The sequence below is a fragment of the Vespa crabro genome, chromosome 4 (genome assembly GCF_910589235.1).
Source record: "Vespa crabro chromosome 4, iyVesCrab1.2, whole genome shotgun sequence".
NCBI classification, from domain to species: Eukaryota; Metazoa; Arthropoda; class Insecta; order Hymenoptera; family Vespidae; genus Vespa; species Vespa crabro.
Genome location: NC_060958.1, coordinates 9,362,086 through 9,382,453, shown reverse-complemented (window position 1 = coordinate 9,382,453; position 20,368 = coordinate 9,362,086). Strand labels below are relative to the sequence as shown.

The 20,368-nt window shown below is 32.6% G+C and overlaps 1 protein-coding gene and 1 long non-coding RNA gene across 9 annotated transcripts in view; one reads left to right on the top strand and one right to left on the bottom strand.

The window, feature by feature from the left end:
• The window catches only part of LOC124423604 (segmentation protein cap'n'collar), a 92,174-nt gene that overhangs the window by 3,634 nt on the left and 68,172 nt on the right, over positions 1 to 20,368 (top strand). Inside the window, exon 1 of one of the 8 annotated variants that reach the window (XM_046961504.1) lies at positions 87 to 1,612. The exons of 1 other annotated variant lie outside the window; for it this stretch is intronic. In XM_046961504.1, coding sequence (XP_046817460.1) covers positions 1,148 to 1,612 — 465 coding nt within the window. In that variant the 5' untranslated portion in view covers positions 87 to 1,147. Of the gene's footprint in view, positions 1 to 86; positions 1,613 to 5,900; positions 6,372 to 11,363; positions 11,501 to 18,010; positions 18,139 to 20,368 lie in introns of those variants that run through there. 6 more of the 8 variants (XM_046961503.1, XM_046961505.1, XM_046961508.1 and 3 more) reach the window with 6 other exon arrangements.
• Positions 11,372 to 12,834, bottom strand: LOC124423608. The gene is made up of 2 exons (XR_006942118.1): positions 11,967 to 12,834; positions 11,372 to 11,492 (listed from the first exon to the last, which is right to left on the bottom strand). It is a non-coding gene; the product is annotated as an uncharacterized LOC124423608 (long non-coding RNA).

Genomic DNA, 20,368 nt, shown 5'->3' with positions numbered 1-20,368 from the left:
GCGTAGAATCAAATTGCCGTAAAAGCAGTTCTGAGTTAAGTGTAAAATACTAGTTCTATAAGTATAAGAAACAAGAAAACCGGGGAGAAATTTATGCTCGCTGCGTCCCTGGCGAACGGCGACGTTACCAGAGTGATTGCTGAGTCACATATCGTCGACGATCTCTTCGAGACAAGGTGTACTTTTGTGACTCTCCGTTAAAAGTTATTTTATTGTTACGTATCTGTTAAAACTCCTCGTCAGCAGATAATCGTGTCGTGGATAATAACAAAATGGTTTAATTGTGTGAAATATTTATCGACGATTCGTCGATCTCAAGGTTAAAAAGGAGGTCTAAAAAAAAAGAGAGAAACATTCTCGAAAACCCGGTATAGTAGTCGATGACCTGTCATCCTACCTGTATCTCAACGTATTTTTATTATCTTTAACTGTCCTTTACTCGTACCGTTCACTCATGCGTATGTGTATATGTATATGTATATATGTATATATATATGTAGGCATCCTTTTTTTCATTGCCTATCGTACCGCAATAAAAAAAGATACACAAGGGCAAACTGTCAAGCATCGAAAATCCTTGAATTTTCGTGGACGAGAGTAAAGGCGCGCGTGGGATGTGCGCGAACCGTGCGAAAGTTTGACGGGAGAGAGTGCATGTTTTGAGGTTATTTCTGTATCGGTCGCCCGTGTAACTGACCTACTACACCCATCGAAGGCTAACTCAAAACCTTTATTTTGCTTCTGACAGTCGTCTCGACAAGACGATCTTCTAACAATCATCTTCGAAGATCAAGTAGCAAGATCAGTATTGGAATTTTTCGCTCGAGTGAACACCAACATCGTCCACGGTACTACTTAACCTCAAAGTGACACTTAAACAACAAATTCCGAGAAACGAAATCGAGTGATAAGGATTAAATATACGTCGTACGTTTTTACTAACTTTGTCGATTATTCTTGACGCAATATCGACATTTTCTTAAGGATAGTAAGGACGCTTTACGCGCCATTGATCCATGATCAACATGCCAAAATTGTGGCAGGTATCTGAAAGCAAAAAGAAGCAACTGTGACGACACGTGAACGAATACAGAACTTTCTATAGTTTAAGTATTTCTAGTGAAAGGATTAGAACTCGGTGTGCAAGATGTTGTGTCTTAAGAAATTGTATCGAGAGGAGCTGTTGCAGCTGGCGCTGTTACTCTCCCTCTTAAGAGTAGATCCAGAGTCTTACTTTGGCTTGGATATCCAAGCTATGGGTGTAGGCTCTTTGGATCTTCATAATGGATCTGGATGGCACACAGACGCTCATACCATCGTACATCGTCCAATGTTTGTACATCCTAAAAATTTGGACTCGATGCTTTTAAGCTATGAAAGAGATCTCTTTGAAGAATTAAATTCTCTGGGAAGGTACAATAGATTGAATTCAGGTTCTAACGATATCCATGCATACTTACTCAATGTAGAGAATACTGGTAAAAATGCTGCTGTTGCTGGATCCAGTTTACCTGTTTCTAATGAAACAACAAGAAATATGACATCTCCAGATTCTCCTAGTTCTTCTCAACAACCTGCAGAACCTGTTGGCGCAGCAGAACTTACTCAAGAGGTATTTGTTTTGTAAAATGTTTTAGTTTATATGATTGGACCACAAAGTTATATATCACACATATTCTCTATTTTATATCGTATATTTTATTTTTGAATAATTACATACATATTGACATTGATGTAAAATTCTATATTCAATAGTTTAAACAGTTATACAGATATGTTGATGGATCATATCATATAATAGGTCATAGTACATTCCCTTTAGCTATACACAATTATAGACATTAATATAATGTGGCATGATGTTATGAGGTTTCTAAGCTTTAGAACAGTTTTTTAAGCTTAAGCTTGAGCATTAATGCTTCTTTTATCGTTTTTTCTTTTTTTTTCTTTTTTTTTTTTTTCTTTTTATTAATAACAACATTTTTAGTGTATAAGAATATATAGATTTTTAAGAAGATATAGATTTTTTCTTATGTGTTTAAAAAAGAAAAGAAAAAAGTCTTTATGCATGTACACATGCAGAAGAAAAAGCAAAAAAAGTATTTCTCTTTCATCCTTAAAAATGTTTAAAATATTTTTCTTTCTGAGAATAGAGCGCTTTTAAAAATCAGAAATAACCATCTTGACACTGAAACGTCCGTTGCAATCGTTCTCTCTTTCTCGTACTCGTATAATCTCATAGTGTAAATGACCTCGGAGACACGTTTACTGCTACCAACCAGAATCCTTCTAATAACCTTGCAATACAAAAGCGTATTATCTTGAACTTCTTTAGGTGATATTAATGTAATACGTATTATTTCAATTATCGAATCTTACGTAAAACTATTATTATTAATCGTTTTATAATTATCTATTATCATAAATGGTATAATAGAATTATATTCTTTTTATACATTTCTAAATGAAAGTGCAGATATATTAGAAAGAATTAAAATTGATATACATAAAATAAGAAAAATAACATAAAATAACAAAAAAGATTATTTATTTTATTATTGACTCGACATATACCGTAGACACGTTATTTAACGAGAAATCGTGAGAAGACTTTCTAATATCTATAACCGTTCACATCTAATCAGCCAATATATTAATGACTTTAAAAAAAAAAAAAAAAAAAAAAAGTCAATTTTTTTTACTTTACATAATTAATTAATAATCACAATTACGATACAATATACCGTTGATGTCAATATTTATAATTTTGGTTACTCATATCAATCGTTCCATATGGATATTATATAAATTAATAATTTTATTCTACGATAATTAGATGCATTGATTTAAATAAGGAAAAATATAAAATAACGTAGATAGACATCTTAATATTTTATCTTAATATAATATACATCTCAATAGATGAACAATAAAATATATCGTTATAGTTCGATAAAAATATATAAAATTTCGTTTGTTCAAACGAATGATCATAAAATAAAATGATTATTATTATGAGCATGTGTTTCGTTTAGAGAAAAATTCTTGAAAAAATAACAGAATAAAAGAAAGGACATAGAGAAAAATCGATCGTTTCGGGAAACTCGTCGCATTTTTCGTCCATTTCAGAAAGTCAATATCAGTTTTCTTTTGGGATATCAATACATAATCCTTGGACAGATGAGATCACTCGCGTGCATGAGATCACGTGAGTGTACAACTCACCTATACTTTTCTGGATTAGTGGGCCACCTGTGCTAATAACCTTCGTGTCACTATGTAGTATATGTATATATATATATATATATATATATATATATATATATATGTTTGTCATCGTGATAGGATTGACGATGATCCCATTGCATTTAAAGGAACGTTTGAATTCAACCTAAACCAAGGTGAACATCTAGCCGAATGAATCAATTGTATTCATAAATATGTTTTATTTTTTTATTTCTTTTCTCTCTGTTTTCTTTTTTTTTTTTTTTTTCTTTTTCTTTTCTCTTTCTTTTCTTTCGTATACAGTCATATGCGCGTGAACAACGTACGTGTAGATACGTCATTTTGATAAAAAAAGAATGCATGTCGGTGCGCAAGGACATGTTGTGGATCCCGACAAATTTTCGTGCAAATTTTCTTTTACACGACCTCGATAACAAAAATAATCACAAGTATATGGGTATATACATATACACATATGTGTACGTAGATACATACGTATATACGTAAGTCCGTAGTCGCAATGGAAAAAAGAAAAGCGCGAAAACCAGACGCGACCTCGTTTCACTGAGAATTAATGGGAAACTCTCGTGGTCGAGTCTTTCGAATACTTCTGAGAGAATCCAGAATTAGATCTGTTCAGAAATCTCGGAATATTTTAACTTTCCAGGTGTATTATATTTAATGTATTATATTTCGAGGTAAGATTCAGTCACTCGAAAGAATTACATACGGTATAATGATGTTTAAAAAATAATTTATTTGAATAAATCGCCAACGGGACTTGCCAATTTTCGATGTCCTACGTATTTCCGTAATGGCGACGAAATTTTATCACAAAATTCTGTTTAAAATGATCGTTATATTATTATTTCTTTATTTGACGTCATGCTGTCGTTTAGCATTTTTATACATTGACATATTTGTACGATATTAAAGAAAAACTTGTATTTTATTATTCACAATAAGATATACGTATAGCGTGTGTGTGTGTGTGCGCACGCGCGCGTGTGTTTATGCGTTATGCTAACATTAACGCTAACGTACAGCTGACGATAAAAGTTATCACTCATCAATTTGTTCTATATTGAAAATTTTTATCAAGAGAAAAGAAACTCTATTTCATATTCCAATCAACCAACCAACCAACCAATCAACCATCCATCCATCCACCCATCAATCCATCCATCCATCCATCCATCCATCTATCCATCCATCCATCCATCCATCCATCCATCCATCCATCCATCAAGGAAAATATGAAACAAAGAAGTTGAACGAGTATAAACGTAAAAGAAAAAGAAAAATCCTGAGGATGATCAAAAGTGAACGTAATAACAAGAGAGGAAAATCATTTACTGCCTTTCGATTGGCAGATTGCCACGTGACAACGTTTTCTTTTCGTCTTCTCCACGTGCAGATCGTAGTTCGTCGTCGTCGTAAGCTGACATCGTCAAAAATATCTGCAACGTTCCAATGCGAAAGAGCTCACCGATGGCTCTTTAAATTGAAACGAATGATCCCAAGAATAATTAAATAAATAGAATGTCGGGCGATAACTTTTAACTCACTAATAGAGATAGATAAGGAATAATTGTAAAGAATAAACTCATAAATGTTTTATTAAATCTAGATAAATTTTATAAATGAAGGTCAATGGGCGTTTAGTCCGACAACAGTTTCTAATAATATATCATTAACTTAGTTACATATGCGAATTTTTCTAAAAAAATTGTTTCGATGAATTATTCATTCTTATCTGTTTTTATTTAATTCCTTTGATCAGTTTTTTTTTTTTTTTTTTAATCGACAAAATACTTTCATAAGGGATATAATAATTTAATTCATAGCTATCCGAGAGTTTATAATTTACGATGAATTTTAAATTATTTTTAAATTATTTAATTTTATGAGTTTACTTTCAACTGATTTGCAATTATTTCATAATAATATAAATTTTTTTTTATAAATTATACAGAGAGATATATGATGTAACGTACAGAGTTAAATTAAAATAATTCAAAGATCTTATGGTGTTACAGTTTGTAGCTATCCATAATATGTAATATAATATAGGAGACGTGGACTTTGTAAACTAGATACATAACATGACATAATATGCTTTTATAAAATTCATTTTGAAGTATGCTGTACAAGAACAAAGTAATTTTTTAATTTCTTTCTCATTAACATAACTGCTAGCTTGGGGTAACGTAGATCTCTGTCCATCTATTAATTACCCGTAGCTATTCAGCCTTGTGCCAATTTGACTCGCTTTTCGTTCCCTTTTCATCATATACCATAAAAATATAATAGAAGGTCATACTTGGCTTAGAATCATACTAATCATATAGAAAAACTGTTTTTCATTCAATTTGATGATATCAATGAGATAGATCGACGATTTATCAAATTTTTTGTATGCATTTCTATTTAAATATATATCTAGACATAAAAAATATTTCTTTTTAACAATGCAAGCAAAGAAACGGTAAAAACAGGTCGATAATATTTTCTATACTCGGCCCAATCGAATATTCATCGAGCATAAATCGTTATCGTCGAGTCTGCTCACCGATTACGTCATATTCACGTAATACGTATACCTAGATATATTTTTTTGTTCATATATCCAATACTAAACTACAAGATTGTCTCGTGAGTTATAACTATTCCATCGCGATAATTTATAATTTATAAATTACGATGGATCTTTTTTAATCGAATTAATTTTCGATTTCGTCGTTCGACTTTGGTACGTGTGACAACGGATATGGCAAAAGACGAATCCATAAATTTTCATAAATCAGCATAACGAGCATATGCTAACGATTATCACCCGATGACCTGGCCTCAACTTGTGTGGAACAAGTAACATGCAACTTTTGCTTTCCTCGTAAACACCGGCGGACATACGTATCGTATGAAGCGATGGTCTTTTTCTTCTTCTTCTTTTTTTTGTTTTTGTTTATCGTGAAGTGCCCATGATAATTGTTCGTTTAATAACTAATCAAGCTTTCTCGATTATTTTTGATTTTTTTCAATATCGAAATTTTCTCGCGTTTTACACGATTTCACAAGAAAACATGAAGATGTCAAGGAAAAAGAAGAAACAACCAAGGATAATCACCATCTTTGTGGCCGATGACGTACGATAGTTTTAATTGATAATAAACAATAGATAAGCTAAAAGTGTGATTAACTCGAAAACGTGTTTGTTCTTGTTACCTTTTTTTTTTTTCTTTTTTTTTTTAAATATTTTCAATAGAGTCAGTTCAGTTTTAATAATAATAAGTGACAAACTTGTGATAATAATGCAACGATATCATATTATTGAATTGATCGATAATCGTAATAATAAATACAAGTATAGTATCTTTTCTTTCTTTTTCTTTTTTTCTTTTCTTTTCTTTATTTGAAAACATTTGATATATCTAAATAAATAACACTACATAGTAATTTTTTTAATTGAAAATTTTCAAATCTTTTTTATTCGAACGAAAAAAAGAAAAAAGAATATAAATAAATATAAATAAATTTTATATTTTACATTTAATATTATTTTGTCGATAAATAACGCTATAGAGGATATTTCGTTGAAAATATTTATATCTAAATAAATAACATTATGGAGTATTTAAATATCTAAATGAACAGCATTAATATTTTTTATATTGAAAATTCCAACGTTACTTATTGATCAATCCAATAGTTTTCGTTCAATGACCAGTGAAGATTACCACAATTGAACTACATATGACACGATGGCGTTCTTTTACACGTTGTCTCTTCGTTACCCAATCGATCGTATCAAAGCAATTAATTGCACTTTAACGTCGCTTCAGAAGCTCCACGATAGAACTATACTTGCAATCGACTAGTATAGCTAAATATAGATAACAATAAGCGCGAATTTTCTCTTATCTTTGTTTATCGTTCCAGAAGATGCTTTTATGTTCGAATAATGATTGATCGATTTTTAAAAAATGGCAAGCTATTTTTTTGAGGTTCAACGAAGCCGTCAATGTTCTTTGTAAACGATATCAATGTCAGCGAACATCGTTCTCGACAAATATATAGTCATATATTAATCGTTATCTACAATTCTATCGATACCGTCGACTTTTTCTTTTTTCTTTTCTTTTTCTTTTCTTTTTTTTTTTTTTTTTTTATAATATCTTTCAAATATTTCATTTTAACAAAAGCTCTCATCCATCATCATCTTAATCGTGGCGTGTTTTTATTTTCTTTTCAGAAAAATCGATCGAAGGAAAAAGAAAAAAAAAAGAGAGAGAGAGAGAGAGAACAGAATGAAATTCTCGTTCGTAAAAGTTATTTGTTAGTACGAAAGATGACAATGTTTGATATTTAAGAAAAACTTTTAGAAAGACAATTACAAAGAGATTTGACTTTTTCTTTTTATTTGTTAAATTGGTGATAAGTGTTTTCATTCAAATCAAATTATATTTCACCTTCCGATCGTTTATATATCATATGCGTAACTTTTTGTTTCCTTCATACATGTTTATAAATCTCTTCGATTTCCTGGAAGTCGAATTATTCTTGATCGTCGTTTAGATATTCGTTAAATTTCTACAGAGATAGCAGGGGCAAGTTTAGCCAAGTTCTGCTTCGCATTGGTATTTTTCATGAATCACAGAGATACGGAAAACAGTGCCAAATTTTAGCAAGAACGTCGTTTACTTCTTCTTTTATTTTTCGTTCTGTACTCATGGGTTTTGTCGCTGTTCAAAATGATTGAGAATATATGTATATATATATATGTATATATATAAATATATATGCATTTATTAAAGAAAATTCGATACAATTTAGAAGTTTAAAATTATGAAAGGTCATATAAAAAGCATCGGTTTATTGCATTCATATGCGTATCGATTGTTTTTGGAAAAAGCATCTCGGAAAGAAAGAGATCTTTTCCTCAGTCAAGGTTGCCGAGGTCGGAAAGCAAGAACGACGATCATCTTAAAAATAACCCGATAGACGATCTTTCCCGACGTCAGTTTATCCGTTCGAGTGCACTGTTCTTATAACCTTCGCGAATCGGCCCACGCAGTTTTATGTATAAATTCGGACGTTGGAATATGCGCTTCATTGTTTCTTTCTTTTCTCTGCTATCTGACACGCATGTTGTTCTTTACCATGTATAAATCATCGTCGTTATATTATTTCCATGATTTTATCATTGCATTTCTTACAAAAAAGTTTGTCTCATGCAACAATTTTTTTTTCATTTTTTTTTCATTTTTTTTTTTTTTTTTCATTTCTTATTATCATTATTTTTTTTCTCTTTTGTTTTTTGTAATTACTTTTCTCTCTCTCTCTCTCTCTCTCTTTTTTATTTCATAATTTTTATCTCCTTCAACAGGAATTTATATTCAGATTCTCTCTGAGAAGAGAGATTAAAAAAAAGAAAAAAAAAGAAAAAAAAAGAAAAAAAAAAAGAAAAAAAAAAGAATTATTCGTGTTTATTAAATTTCTATAATCACATTGTATGAATGAATCTTTAGATAATAAAATTCGTTCCTCGAAAAGAATCTAACTTTTCCATCGTTGGCATAAAAGAAATCTTTTTTACCAGCCATCGCTCAATCAGTTAGAATTTCTCGTTGCTTTGGGCCATAAACGGCATTGATCCCGATAACTAGTTTATATAATAGCAAACGTTGTAGATAATTAGAAACTCTTTTAAAGTGTATCGTAGCGATTGTATTGAAGGAAAAAAAATGTTTGATATGACAGAGATGGAGATAGAGATAGAGATAGAGAGAAAGAGAGAGGGGGAGAGAGAGAGAGAGAGAGAGAGAGAGAGAGAGAGAATAAATAAATAGATATAAATATGTTCGAAAATAATATACGATACATTACGCGTTCCTAAACGTTACATTAGATATTCCACGACCTAACATGCGTTAGACTTCATTGATGATGCGAATATGATACGTATGGCAAAATCATCGTAAAATGATTTTTATTAACAAAAAAAAAAAAAAAAAAAAAAATCTTATGCGAAACGATAAGAAAAATACATATTGATTACAACGTGTTTTACTTGGATTGGTAAAAAAAAAAAAGTTAGATGATCGATAACCTTGATCCTGTTCGAGTGACACATACGAACTTTTATATAATCGATTGCGGAAAGAAAAACAGATATCTTTTGTTCTTAATAACTACTACTGTACATTAGCGAACGCATTCTAATCGCTTATCTAAGCTGAAAATCATAGGTAAATCGAAGAGTTTCTTCTTATACGTTATAGTTATTCGCATAACTTTTCATAAATGTTTCATTTCTTATCTATCGAATGCGCGCTCTTTAACGTTTCATCTCTTCTCTTTTCTTCTACGATCGTTCATTCAAAATTATTACGACTACGTTATTTATATAGTTTTCATATTTTTATATCCTCCTCCTTCAGTTCGATTTTCAATCTTCTTTTTTCTTCTTTTTTTTTCTTTTTCTGTTTTTTTTTTTCTTTTTTTTTTTTCTTTCTTTTTTTTATCCATAGACGTGTTGCTTGTAAATATATACATAAATGACATTTCTTTTTCTGTCTCTCACACACATGCACACACGCGCGCGCATATACTTTCTTTCACTTTCTTTCTATCTTTTGGCAGTGATAAAAAAAAAATGTTAAGCTTAATGTTTAGCGTATAATGCTTTATCAGCGATATGTCATCACAAATAAGATATGTGTATTTATCGAAATTTATTAAACGTTATTTTGGTTGAAAATTTCGTGAAATATCGTCACTCCATGTTTACTTCTTCTCTTTTTTCTTTTTTTTTTCCAAATTTTCTTTCTCCATGTTTATTTTTTCATTGAGTTCAATAAACTTTTTGAAAATTGTTAGAATAATCGAATTCTTATAATAAACTATCATCAATGATTCATGTGTAATCTTTAGATCGATAATAGCATCCCGATGTTTATCGATAGTTTTAGTGCGCGATGATGCTATACGTTTAAGAAAAAAAAGATAAAAGTTAACCAGTTGCGATTATTGAGTCTTCTGGTATGAACGAACGATAAAATGAGAAATGAAAAATAATAGAAAGTAACGATAAAGTAGAAACGGCGCGCAAAGTTACATTTCGTCATCAGAGCGATAAGTTACGCGATTTCTCGCAACGATCAATTAGTAACCAACGTTTTACAATTATAACTCACTGATTAAAATCCCGACAATTATTTATCATAAATATATATATATATATATTTATGATATATATATATATATATATATATATATATATATAATATTATATAAAGAGATTAGAAGCTTTCGCTTATTCGTGGATTTCTAATTAATCTGTAAAACGATCTTACGTGAAATAAATTTCAAATTCAATATAGAATTAAATGATATCTTTTAAAAATTGTCAAAATAATTTTTTATTACGTTTTAGATATTTCAATTTTGCGCGTAGATTCGTCCGCTTGACGCATCAAATCAACGTGTTCGTGTCTAATAAAACGTTAATGAGGGGGAATAAGGAAAAGAAGGAAAAAAAAAAAAAGAAAGAAAAAAAAAGAAAAAAGAAAAAAAAAGAATGTGATAACAAAATGGAACGAACGTGAAACGACGGTGTACTCATCTTAAGAAGTAATGTTAGAAATTCGTCGCGAAAGATCACGACTCTGATACTGTTCATTTCCTTTCATCTTAATTCTTACTTTCTTGTTTTTTTGTTTTCCTTTTGTTTCATTTTCTTTCTTTCATTGCGCAAAAAAGAAAAAAAAAAAAAAAAAAAAGAGGAAAAAAAATTCGCTAATGGTATCTTCGAATATCAAAAGTAGGCAGTAATGGCAATAATGTTAGTATCAAGCCGACTGTTATACCGTGCTCATCGTTATCTCTTGGCACGCACCAAATGATCTTTGTCGTCTCAGTTGTCTCTTTTGAATCGTCGCGATCGTTGTGTTGTGATCTTCAGGCCTACCAGCATTTCTCTCCCTCTTCTTATCGTTCCTCGTGTATTCTCTCCTTTATGACACTCAATGGTCAGTGTTGTGATCGCGATCGTCTAAAGAGGCGCCTTAGTCGAAGAATCCACTTTTAATATCACTTCTTCTTTTTTCTCCTTTCTCTTAGGATCACGTCACTTTCCACTTTCTTCCTCTCTCTCTCTCTCTCTCTCTCTCTCTCTCTCTCTCTCTCTCTCTCTCTTTCTGTTTTTATTTAGTGATCAAGTATCGCCATCGTGTATATAGATAAGGAAGGATACCACGAAGAAAAATCTGTTAAAGTAAGGACAACGTAAAGTTCTTTAATCTTTTTCTTTGATCATTTTTGTCGTTACAAAAAAAAATAAAGGAAAAAAAGAAAAAAAAAAGGAAAGTACCTATCTGACAAAATAAACTCGTCTAATTCCGTTAGATTCATAGATCGAAATCATATTTAAATGTTCGCAGATACGTATATACATGTATACTCGAACTGTGTCGTCGTTGACTCACAAATTATATTAACGATAGGTCTAGAAAGAAAAAAAAAAAAAAAACAAAAAAAAAAGTAAAGAAAAAAAAGAAGAACGAATGAAAAAAGCAAAACACATATTCGTACGGCGTTAAATCCGTTACGAGAAATACGATTGTGATTTTTCTTTTGCTATATCTAAGTAAAAAATTTTCTTTTCGATATTCTTCATATATATTTATTCGAAAATCTAAGTTTTTATATCGTTGTATGATTATGATCAAGGTGTTACTCACATGGACGTAGAAGTTTTTCTTTCTTTCTTTCTTTCATTCTTCTTATTCTCTCGGTTTGAGTCAATAACGGCGCCGTGTATTACGTAAGCCATCTAACCATAGTTAGAAAAGATTGCAAGATGTAATTAACGTGTTCGTTTCGTACAGTTTGTAGGGGAAAAACCCGCACTTCATGTCGAGAGAAATCACTTCTCCCATTCAACTCTCTCTCTCTTTCTCTCTCTCTCTCTCTAACTCTTTTCTAGTTCGAGATGTCTCATCTTAAAAGGGACCATCCGATTTTTGTCTATGTGACTTTTTTTTTTTTTTTTTTTTTTTTTGTTTTCTGAGAGCAACTCAAAGGTGTACAACCGGTTGGAGAGAAACACTTCAATGTTTTTGAGACACACGAGGACTCTCTTCGCTTTGCTTCGTTGCTGACGTCATCGTGAAAATCAACTTCTATAAAGACGCCCGCGAATATTAGTCTTTCTCGTCGAGATCGCGTGCTAGACCTTCCCACTTTGTAAACTTTTTTTTTTTCCCGATCCTATAGAGAAAGACGGAGAAGATTAAGTCATCGTAATCATTGAGATAAAGTCGGCTCGTAATGGGGTGAGGGGGAGGGAAAGAAGAAAAGAAAAAAAAAAAAAAGAAAAAGAAGGAAAAAGAAAATCTCTCATACTCTTGTTTTCTCCTTCGATCGAGAGTATCGGTGAAGGTCGTGAGAAAGATTCGAAAAGAAAAAGAAAAGATCGCTCGTTGATTGATAACGATAAGGATTACTTTTTTGGCGGGAAATCTTTTAAATTCCGTTAAGTACAATAACGATAATCGGATCTTCACAGATTGAAAATTTTTTCCTTTCGTTTTTTTCTTTTCTTTTCTTTTTTTTCCCCTATTTTTTTTTTCTTTTCTTTTTTTTTTCTTTTTTTTTTCTTTTTTTTTTTTTTTCTTTTTCATGCGTTGTATTTCCGATACAAACCGAGATATCTTGTTAGGATTGCTGCCAAGATCGAACACTTCTCCTCCTCATTGTCTTTCTGTTATCGTCTCTTAAACGTGTATTTAAGATCGGTATTTTCTTCGCGTAGACAACGACGATCTTTTGCCGTACGATTACTAGCTCGTGTTATAACATGTGCGTGCATACGAACGATAGTTTGTAATTCTTTCTGCTCGTTCGTTCGTACATCGAGAATTATATTTATTACGTTATCAAAAATAATATGCATGCTTTTTGTTCGATCCCTGTGTAAAATGAAAAAAGGAACATTTCCAAGTATTTTTATCGTAATACAGTGACAATATTAGTGATATCATATATCAGTAAGGTAATCTCAAAAACGTTGATACCACGAAAAAGTTTGAAAGCGGTGATGTCGTTTTGCAGAATTCCAGGAACGGTCGATCCTCTTCATCCGTGGTAATTTTGAAAATGTTTAGAATAAGAAAAATGTTTTCATTTGATATAATTTGTAATTTACGTTCGTATATGAAATAATTTATTTTATTTTATCTAACATAATCGATTCTTATTATTCTTCGGATAGTAAGAAATTACTATCGTGCGCTCGCTTGGGCGCCTGTTGTGTATATGTATGTATATGTGTAAAATGATTAGGTAGTGGAAGTATTTAAAATCATCGATTATTGAAATCATTAAAATTGAAGATATGAGATCGAGGTAGAAACAGAGAAAGAGAGAAATAGAGATAAGTGCTAATTTTTGGAGAAAGCTATTCCAAGAAATTTAAAATATCGGAAGTATATATCGTTATAACCAATGTGATAAAGCTTAATTATAATACATAAAATTTTGTTTACATTTCAATGATAAAAAAGAGAAAAAAGTGAGATAGATACGCATATATCTTTTTTTTTTTTTCTTTTGTATATCATTATATTATTATTATTATTATTATTATATATATATATATATATATATATATGTGTGTGTGTACGTTATTTATGTAGATTGCAAACGTGTAAAACATATTGCATGCAAAGAATTTCACAACAACACGTTGTTGTTTACAGTACTAACGATCTAAATCCAACCAAGTCTCATAATATACATAGATAATAAGGAAGCCTATCGCATTGCATCGCGTAATCATTGTCCAAACTGTCCTTAACGATCGGGCGTAATTTATCGAGAAATCCTTCGCTTCATGATTACTCCTTTTTTTTTTTTTTCCTTGCCTCTTTCGATCTTCGACCTTTCCTTACGTGCGTTAGTATTACCACGCTTTATACGTAATTCTTCTTGTTATGTAATTGCATCGTAGCATAAATCGTAAACATTGCATTTTCCGTAAAGAATTATGAAAGAAGATGGAATAGAATTTGATTTTTTTTCTTTTCATCTTCTTTTTATATTTATATTATATATATATATATATATATATATATGTATATATATAAAGAGAAAGAGAGAGAAAGAGAGAGGGAGAGAGAGAGAGAGAGAGAGAGAAAATCAAAAAGAGAGAGAAAAAAAATGTTTTTTTTTTTTTTTTTTTTTTTTTTTTTTTTTTTTTTTTTTTTTTTTTCAATAAATTATATGTTAGATAATTTAATGCATTGCTATTATTTATTACGTTCTTAAAAATAACAAGAGAGATAATTTGCATATTTATTTCTAACTCGATAAATAAAAATATAATAATTATTATATTATGACATTATTTTGAGTTCTTTCATATGTAGATCAAATGTATCTACTTGAATCATCCAATCAATGATTACTAAGTTATTTCCTCTGGATTTTATCAGTGGCGCCCTCTCTGAAAGTAGAAGACTTCCTTGCAGGCGGTCGGTATAAAGGCTTAAAATCTTTTTACCATTTTTTTTCTTTTCTCTTCTTCCTTCTTTCTTTCTTTCTTTCTTTCTTTCTTTCTTTCTTTCTTTCTTTTTTTCTTTCTTTTTTCTTTCTTTCTTTTTTTTTCTATTTATTTCATAAAACATTCCAATAGATGGCAATAATAGCGTCGGTTAAAGTTGTAACTGTTAAACCGATCAAAATCTCATATAATACTTGCATAAGTAATTGTCGTTTCGATATCGAGAGAAATATAATCTATTCGACGACTGTCAGTTCCTATATTATATGAAATAAACATATTTGCTTCACACACACACACACACACACACACACACACACACACACAGAAATATTAGATAATGAATTACAAATTGAAAATGTTTTTAGTGTTGTAAGAAAAGAAAAAGCGCCATATTGGATATAAGGTTGTGGATAGATAAATTGATGACAAGAAGGAAAAGAGTTGGTAGTCTTATGTCGTACCTAACAGGTGTCAGGTGTAGAATAAAATTGATTATATCCTTTTAACGAATGATTTCTCTCTCTCTCTCTCTCTCTCTATTTTCTTTTCTTTTTCTTTTTTTAAATATTCTTCTTACAATCAATAGATCTAGCCCTTTACTTTCTTCGAGATCGGTTCGAAGATCTCGAGGAGAAGCTGAAAAATGATCGGTGTAGTCAAGGACCACCTTTGGTGTTTTACAGAGAAAGAGAAAGAGAGAGAGACAGAGAGAGAGAGAGAGAGAGAGAGAGAGAGAAAGAGAAAGAGAGAAAGAGAGAGTTTTGTAAGATTACCATAAACACCTCTACCACCCTCGAGTATACCGCGAGCTTTTAAAATACTTTTGCATCTCCCTAAAAAAGAAGAAGGGGACCGAGGAAAACGTCTCGCCAGTGACTAATGATTCTTTTGCCGTTGGTATAGTAGTGATGGGGAGAGAAAGAGAGAGAGAGAGAGAGCAGAGAAAGTCAATACATAGTTCGATATTGAACCACCCGAAAGACTACGTCGGTCTTTCTTTATGTTTCTTTTTTTTTCTTTTCTTTTCTTTTCTTTTCTGTTTTTTTTTCTTTTTTTTTTTTTTCTTTCTTTCTTTTTTCTCCCTTTGTCCCCTTTATCATCGTCGAAAATTATATTCCCGTTAGATGTCGCCACTGGAGAGATAACTACGCGAGTAAAAATAATTGTTATAAGTTAAATTTCAATATATATTTCGATATTCGTAATGTATCATTTATCAATGATTTTCGCGTAAAGAGAAAATAATAAAATAGATATGGTCATTTAAAAAGTTTACATTGGATCTATTTATAAATCTTCATCGATAAATAATAACAACTAATATATAAGCGAAATGGCAACCGCGAGTAGCATATATACGATTTTACTCATTAAGAACGTATAATTATCAGTTGTCCAGGGATGAACTCTGAGTATCTTCAATAAAATATGTATTCTAAAGAGAAACCGAGGAAACACATCGACGATGCATGAAAGGATATCTGCTCATTAACGTCGGTGAAGAGATCGTCGGTGATTAGTCCGTTTAATTATCCCGATGCCGATCGAGTCGGACGATATGTAAAATTGTGAATTATTATTAACACAATCTCTATATTGTGTGTATGTATGTGTCTATGTATTCGACATAATCGTTGGAAACGACAGGACGAAGTCATGTCCTTTCTCTCTCTCTCTCTCTCTCTCTCTCTCTCTCTCTCTCTTCCTCTTTCTCCACTATCTCTCCCTCCCTCTCATCTTCATGTCAGGCTAGCAAAGATCGGGGCCCGTTCACCCATTCGCAAGATGGACACTCGCTTAACCTTACGTCTTCTCAGACCTACGTCCTGCTCGTTAACATTTTTTTTTCCTTTTTCTTTTTTCTTTTCTCTTTTCTCTTTTTCTTTTTCCTTTTTTTTTTTTCTTTTTTTTCTTTTTTTATCTTCTACAGACGTTACACCACCAAACATGGAGAAGGAGGGCTGTAACGTGGAAAGTTTGCGCTTCTTAAGATAGATAGATAGAAAGAGAGAAAGAGAGAGAGAGAGAGAGAGAGAGACAGGATAAATCGAAGAGTGGGAGTTTTCTTTACCAGCTAGCGAATTCAAAGGGACGCCGCTTTCTTCATTTGTCAAGACGCCTCTCTTCGATTCTACCTCTCTTTTCTACTACAACTAATATTTCTTCTTTCTTACCATCGACGTTACCTATCGCTACTTCTTCGTTTTTCATTCGTTATCGAATAAAAAATTTATCATCTCGCACATCTGCTTGTGATAGAGATTTTTTTTTTTTTTTTGTTTTTTCTTTTTTTTTACGTATATTTCTTTTTATTATAATTTTCTTTTTCTTCTTAAAGGGTTTAAAGGCTCCTTCTTTTTTCCCTTCGTTTTCGTTTTTATAGGATATCACGATATTTTCTTTAACTCGAGTCGGAGCTAATTTTTCAAGATTTTCAAAGATTTTTTTTTTTTTCCCTCGACGATCTTCCGTCACGCATTCGCGTAACAAATTTAATATTACCTACCAAGAGATCTGAGATAGGTAAAAGCGCGAATTCCCTCGAGGCGTTCGAATCTTTCTTCTCTCTTTCTTATATCTCTTTTACTCTCTCTTTCTTTCTCTCCCTCTCTCTCTTTCTCTCTCTCTCTTTCTCTCTCTCTCTCTCTCTTCACATCGTTTCATATATTTATTTCTCGGAACGGTGGTCTGCCGTGGAAATGAACGAGTTCCGTTTGAATCGAACGACTTCGAGCTCCCGTCGCGCGAAATGTCTTTTGAAAATATTTTGACGCGGCGTAAGATCCACGCGTGATCGATGCCCGTTCCCCGGAGATTACATCGTGAATTGCACTTTCTTCCGGTGATGCGCCAGCAGACGCTCAGCTTCGGTCTTCCTCAGTACGGATCAGAGAGAGCTGATCTTCGACGTGCACGATTCTCACAGAAGCAAGCAAAGAGAAAAAGTAAGAGAGAGAGAGAGAGAGAGAGAGAGAGAGAGAGAGAGAGAGAGAGAGAGAGAGAGAGAGAGAGAGAAAAAGTGTGAGAGGGGTAGAGGGAATACAGAAAAAAAACGATTGGGAACCATGTGTTCCTCATTTTATTTTTTTCTCTTTTTCTTCCTTCAATATCGAACGAAAATCGATTTTTCTTTTCCTTCGATTTAAAGAACAACAACAACAACAACAACAACAACAACAACAAGAATGTATAAAGAAAAGAAAGGATATATTTTGGTAGATCGAGTCTCTCATTGGATCTTAGCCATGGGATCTTATTTGCACTAATGGCGGCCGCGAGCAGAGGAAGGCGTCCATCCTGAAACCGTCGGACTCCAGGACCGGTTTTCTTCCACGCGTAATTACAAGGTTCGGACCAATCGCTGTGTATCTTGAAAAAATTCCGGATCCTTTGCGTTCGTCCTTTTAACATAGTTCCTTCGCCATTTTGCCGTTCCTCTCCTTCTTCTTCTTCATCGTCTTCGTCTTCGTCTTCGCCTTCGCCTTCTACTTCTACTTCTATTTCTTCTTCTTCTTCTTCTTCTTCTTCTTCTTCTTTCACGTATATTCCGTAGATGAGAGAGATTATCATGAAAAATCATAAAGATTTAATCTCCGGATGTTTAAAAATAATAAAACGATCGAATTTAATGTTTCATTTATCTTATTACGTATAAGTATATGTTTGTTAATATTTCGTTTCCATGATATAAACTGGACATGCTTATATGTTGCGATTGATTTTTTTTTTTTCTTTTTTTCTTTTTTTTCTCATAGAAAAAGGACCATACAGTAAAAGATAAACCGTAATCAAACGGTAAAACCTAGTACGTTTAAACGAAGATTTATCTTTCATTCTCTCTCCCTCTCTCTCTCTCTCTCTCTTTTTCTCTCTCTCTCTCTCTCTCTCTCTCCACTATTGAAGATCCTTTTTATATTATTTTTCTCGTAAATGCGTATATTTGGAATTTACTTTGTCGCCTTAGCGGTAGTTTTGTTGGAAGATAAAAGGAGAAAGGAAAGAAAAAAATATACGATCTGATTTTGAGTACAAGGAAGAAAAGTACGTCGATGAAGTAAAATTAGAGAGTCGATGATTAAGTAACGAGAGTTGAATGTTGCTCGAGCGCAATCGGACGGGGAGTACAACGGAACGAATCGATAATCGAAGAGAGATGGAAAAGAGATGGAAAAAATGAAGGAACGAAGTTAAAGGTCTTGTACAAGCTCCTTGGTGAAATGACGTCGCGATTGCTTCTACTCTTCTTATTTTTTCTTCTTTTCCTCCTCTTCTTCCTCATCCTCCTCCTCCTTCTTCTTCTTCTTCTTCTTCTTCGATCATCGTACTTACATCGTGCATACCAGATAAGGCGTAAGGATTTTTGTACGGGAAGGGAACGATTAGCGAGAATCCAAGATCGACCTCCTATCTTGATAAATGATCGTCTCTCTTCCTTTCCATCCTTCTTCGTCCTGGATTGTCTCGACAATTCCTCTACCTTCTGCAAGTATCCCTCGTCCTCCCCCTTCTCTCCTCCTCCCTCTCTGTTTCTCCCTTTTTTCCTCCTTTTTTAACGTCGATACGAAGAGAAAGGCGGTTCTTCGAATGGCCGTCGGTCGTTTATTGCAAAAACACTTGGAAGTAGCCCAGACATTGTAATTATATCATATCGCATCAAAGTTCTCGTCCTTTAATTTTCCAAAGTGTTTTCTCTCTCTCTCTCTCTCTCTCTCTCTCTCTCTCTCCCTCCCCTCTCCCCTCTCTCCTATTCTTTTAAAAATTTTTTGCGTCACTTTTATATTCCTGAATGTACGAAGAAAAAGTATCGAATGCATAATACTATGTGGGCTCGGCTATCTACATATTAGAAAGAGAGAGATAAGGATATAACCATGAAGAAGAAGAAGGAGAAGAAGAATAAGAAGAAGAAGATGATGATGATGATGAAGAAGAAGAAGAAGGGTGGGGAGAGAAGAGAGATAAGTTACGCCCCTGTTGGGGTGAACGATCCTGACGGCACTGTCGGCGTTCCCTTTGTACACGCACCGCCCCTGACTGCTTTTGCTTCTCCGATATCCTACACGCACGACTCTTCATCTCCCACCACATCTACGTTCTCTCTCTCTCTCTCTCTCTCTCTCTTTCTTTCTTTTTTTCTTTCTTTCTCTTTCTATTTCTCCTACCATCTCGGATCGAGTTGCGTGGATACATTATACGAATTACATCAATGATACGTCGATGGGACATGAGATAAAGGGTGCTTCGATTGCAACCCACGTCGATGGCACCCAACTAGTTTTCTTTTTCTTCTTCTTTTTCTTTTCTTTTTTTTTCTTTTCTTTTCTTTTCTTCTCCTTCATCTATCCTCTTCTCCATTACGGATTATCTTACCGATTCTTTCCTGCATAATATCTCCCTCTCTCTCTCTCTCTCTCTCTCTCTCTCTCCCTCACCCTTTTCGCTTTCCCTTTTTCTTTCTCTTTCTCGTTTTATCCTTTAAGAAAATTATAAAAATAAGAAATAGTACGTGTTGTATCTCTGTATAGGGTGAAATGGAGAGAAGAAAAAAAACAACAAACGAAACAAAAGAAAAAATTA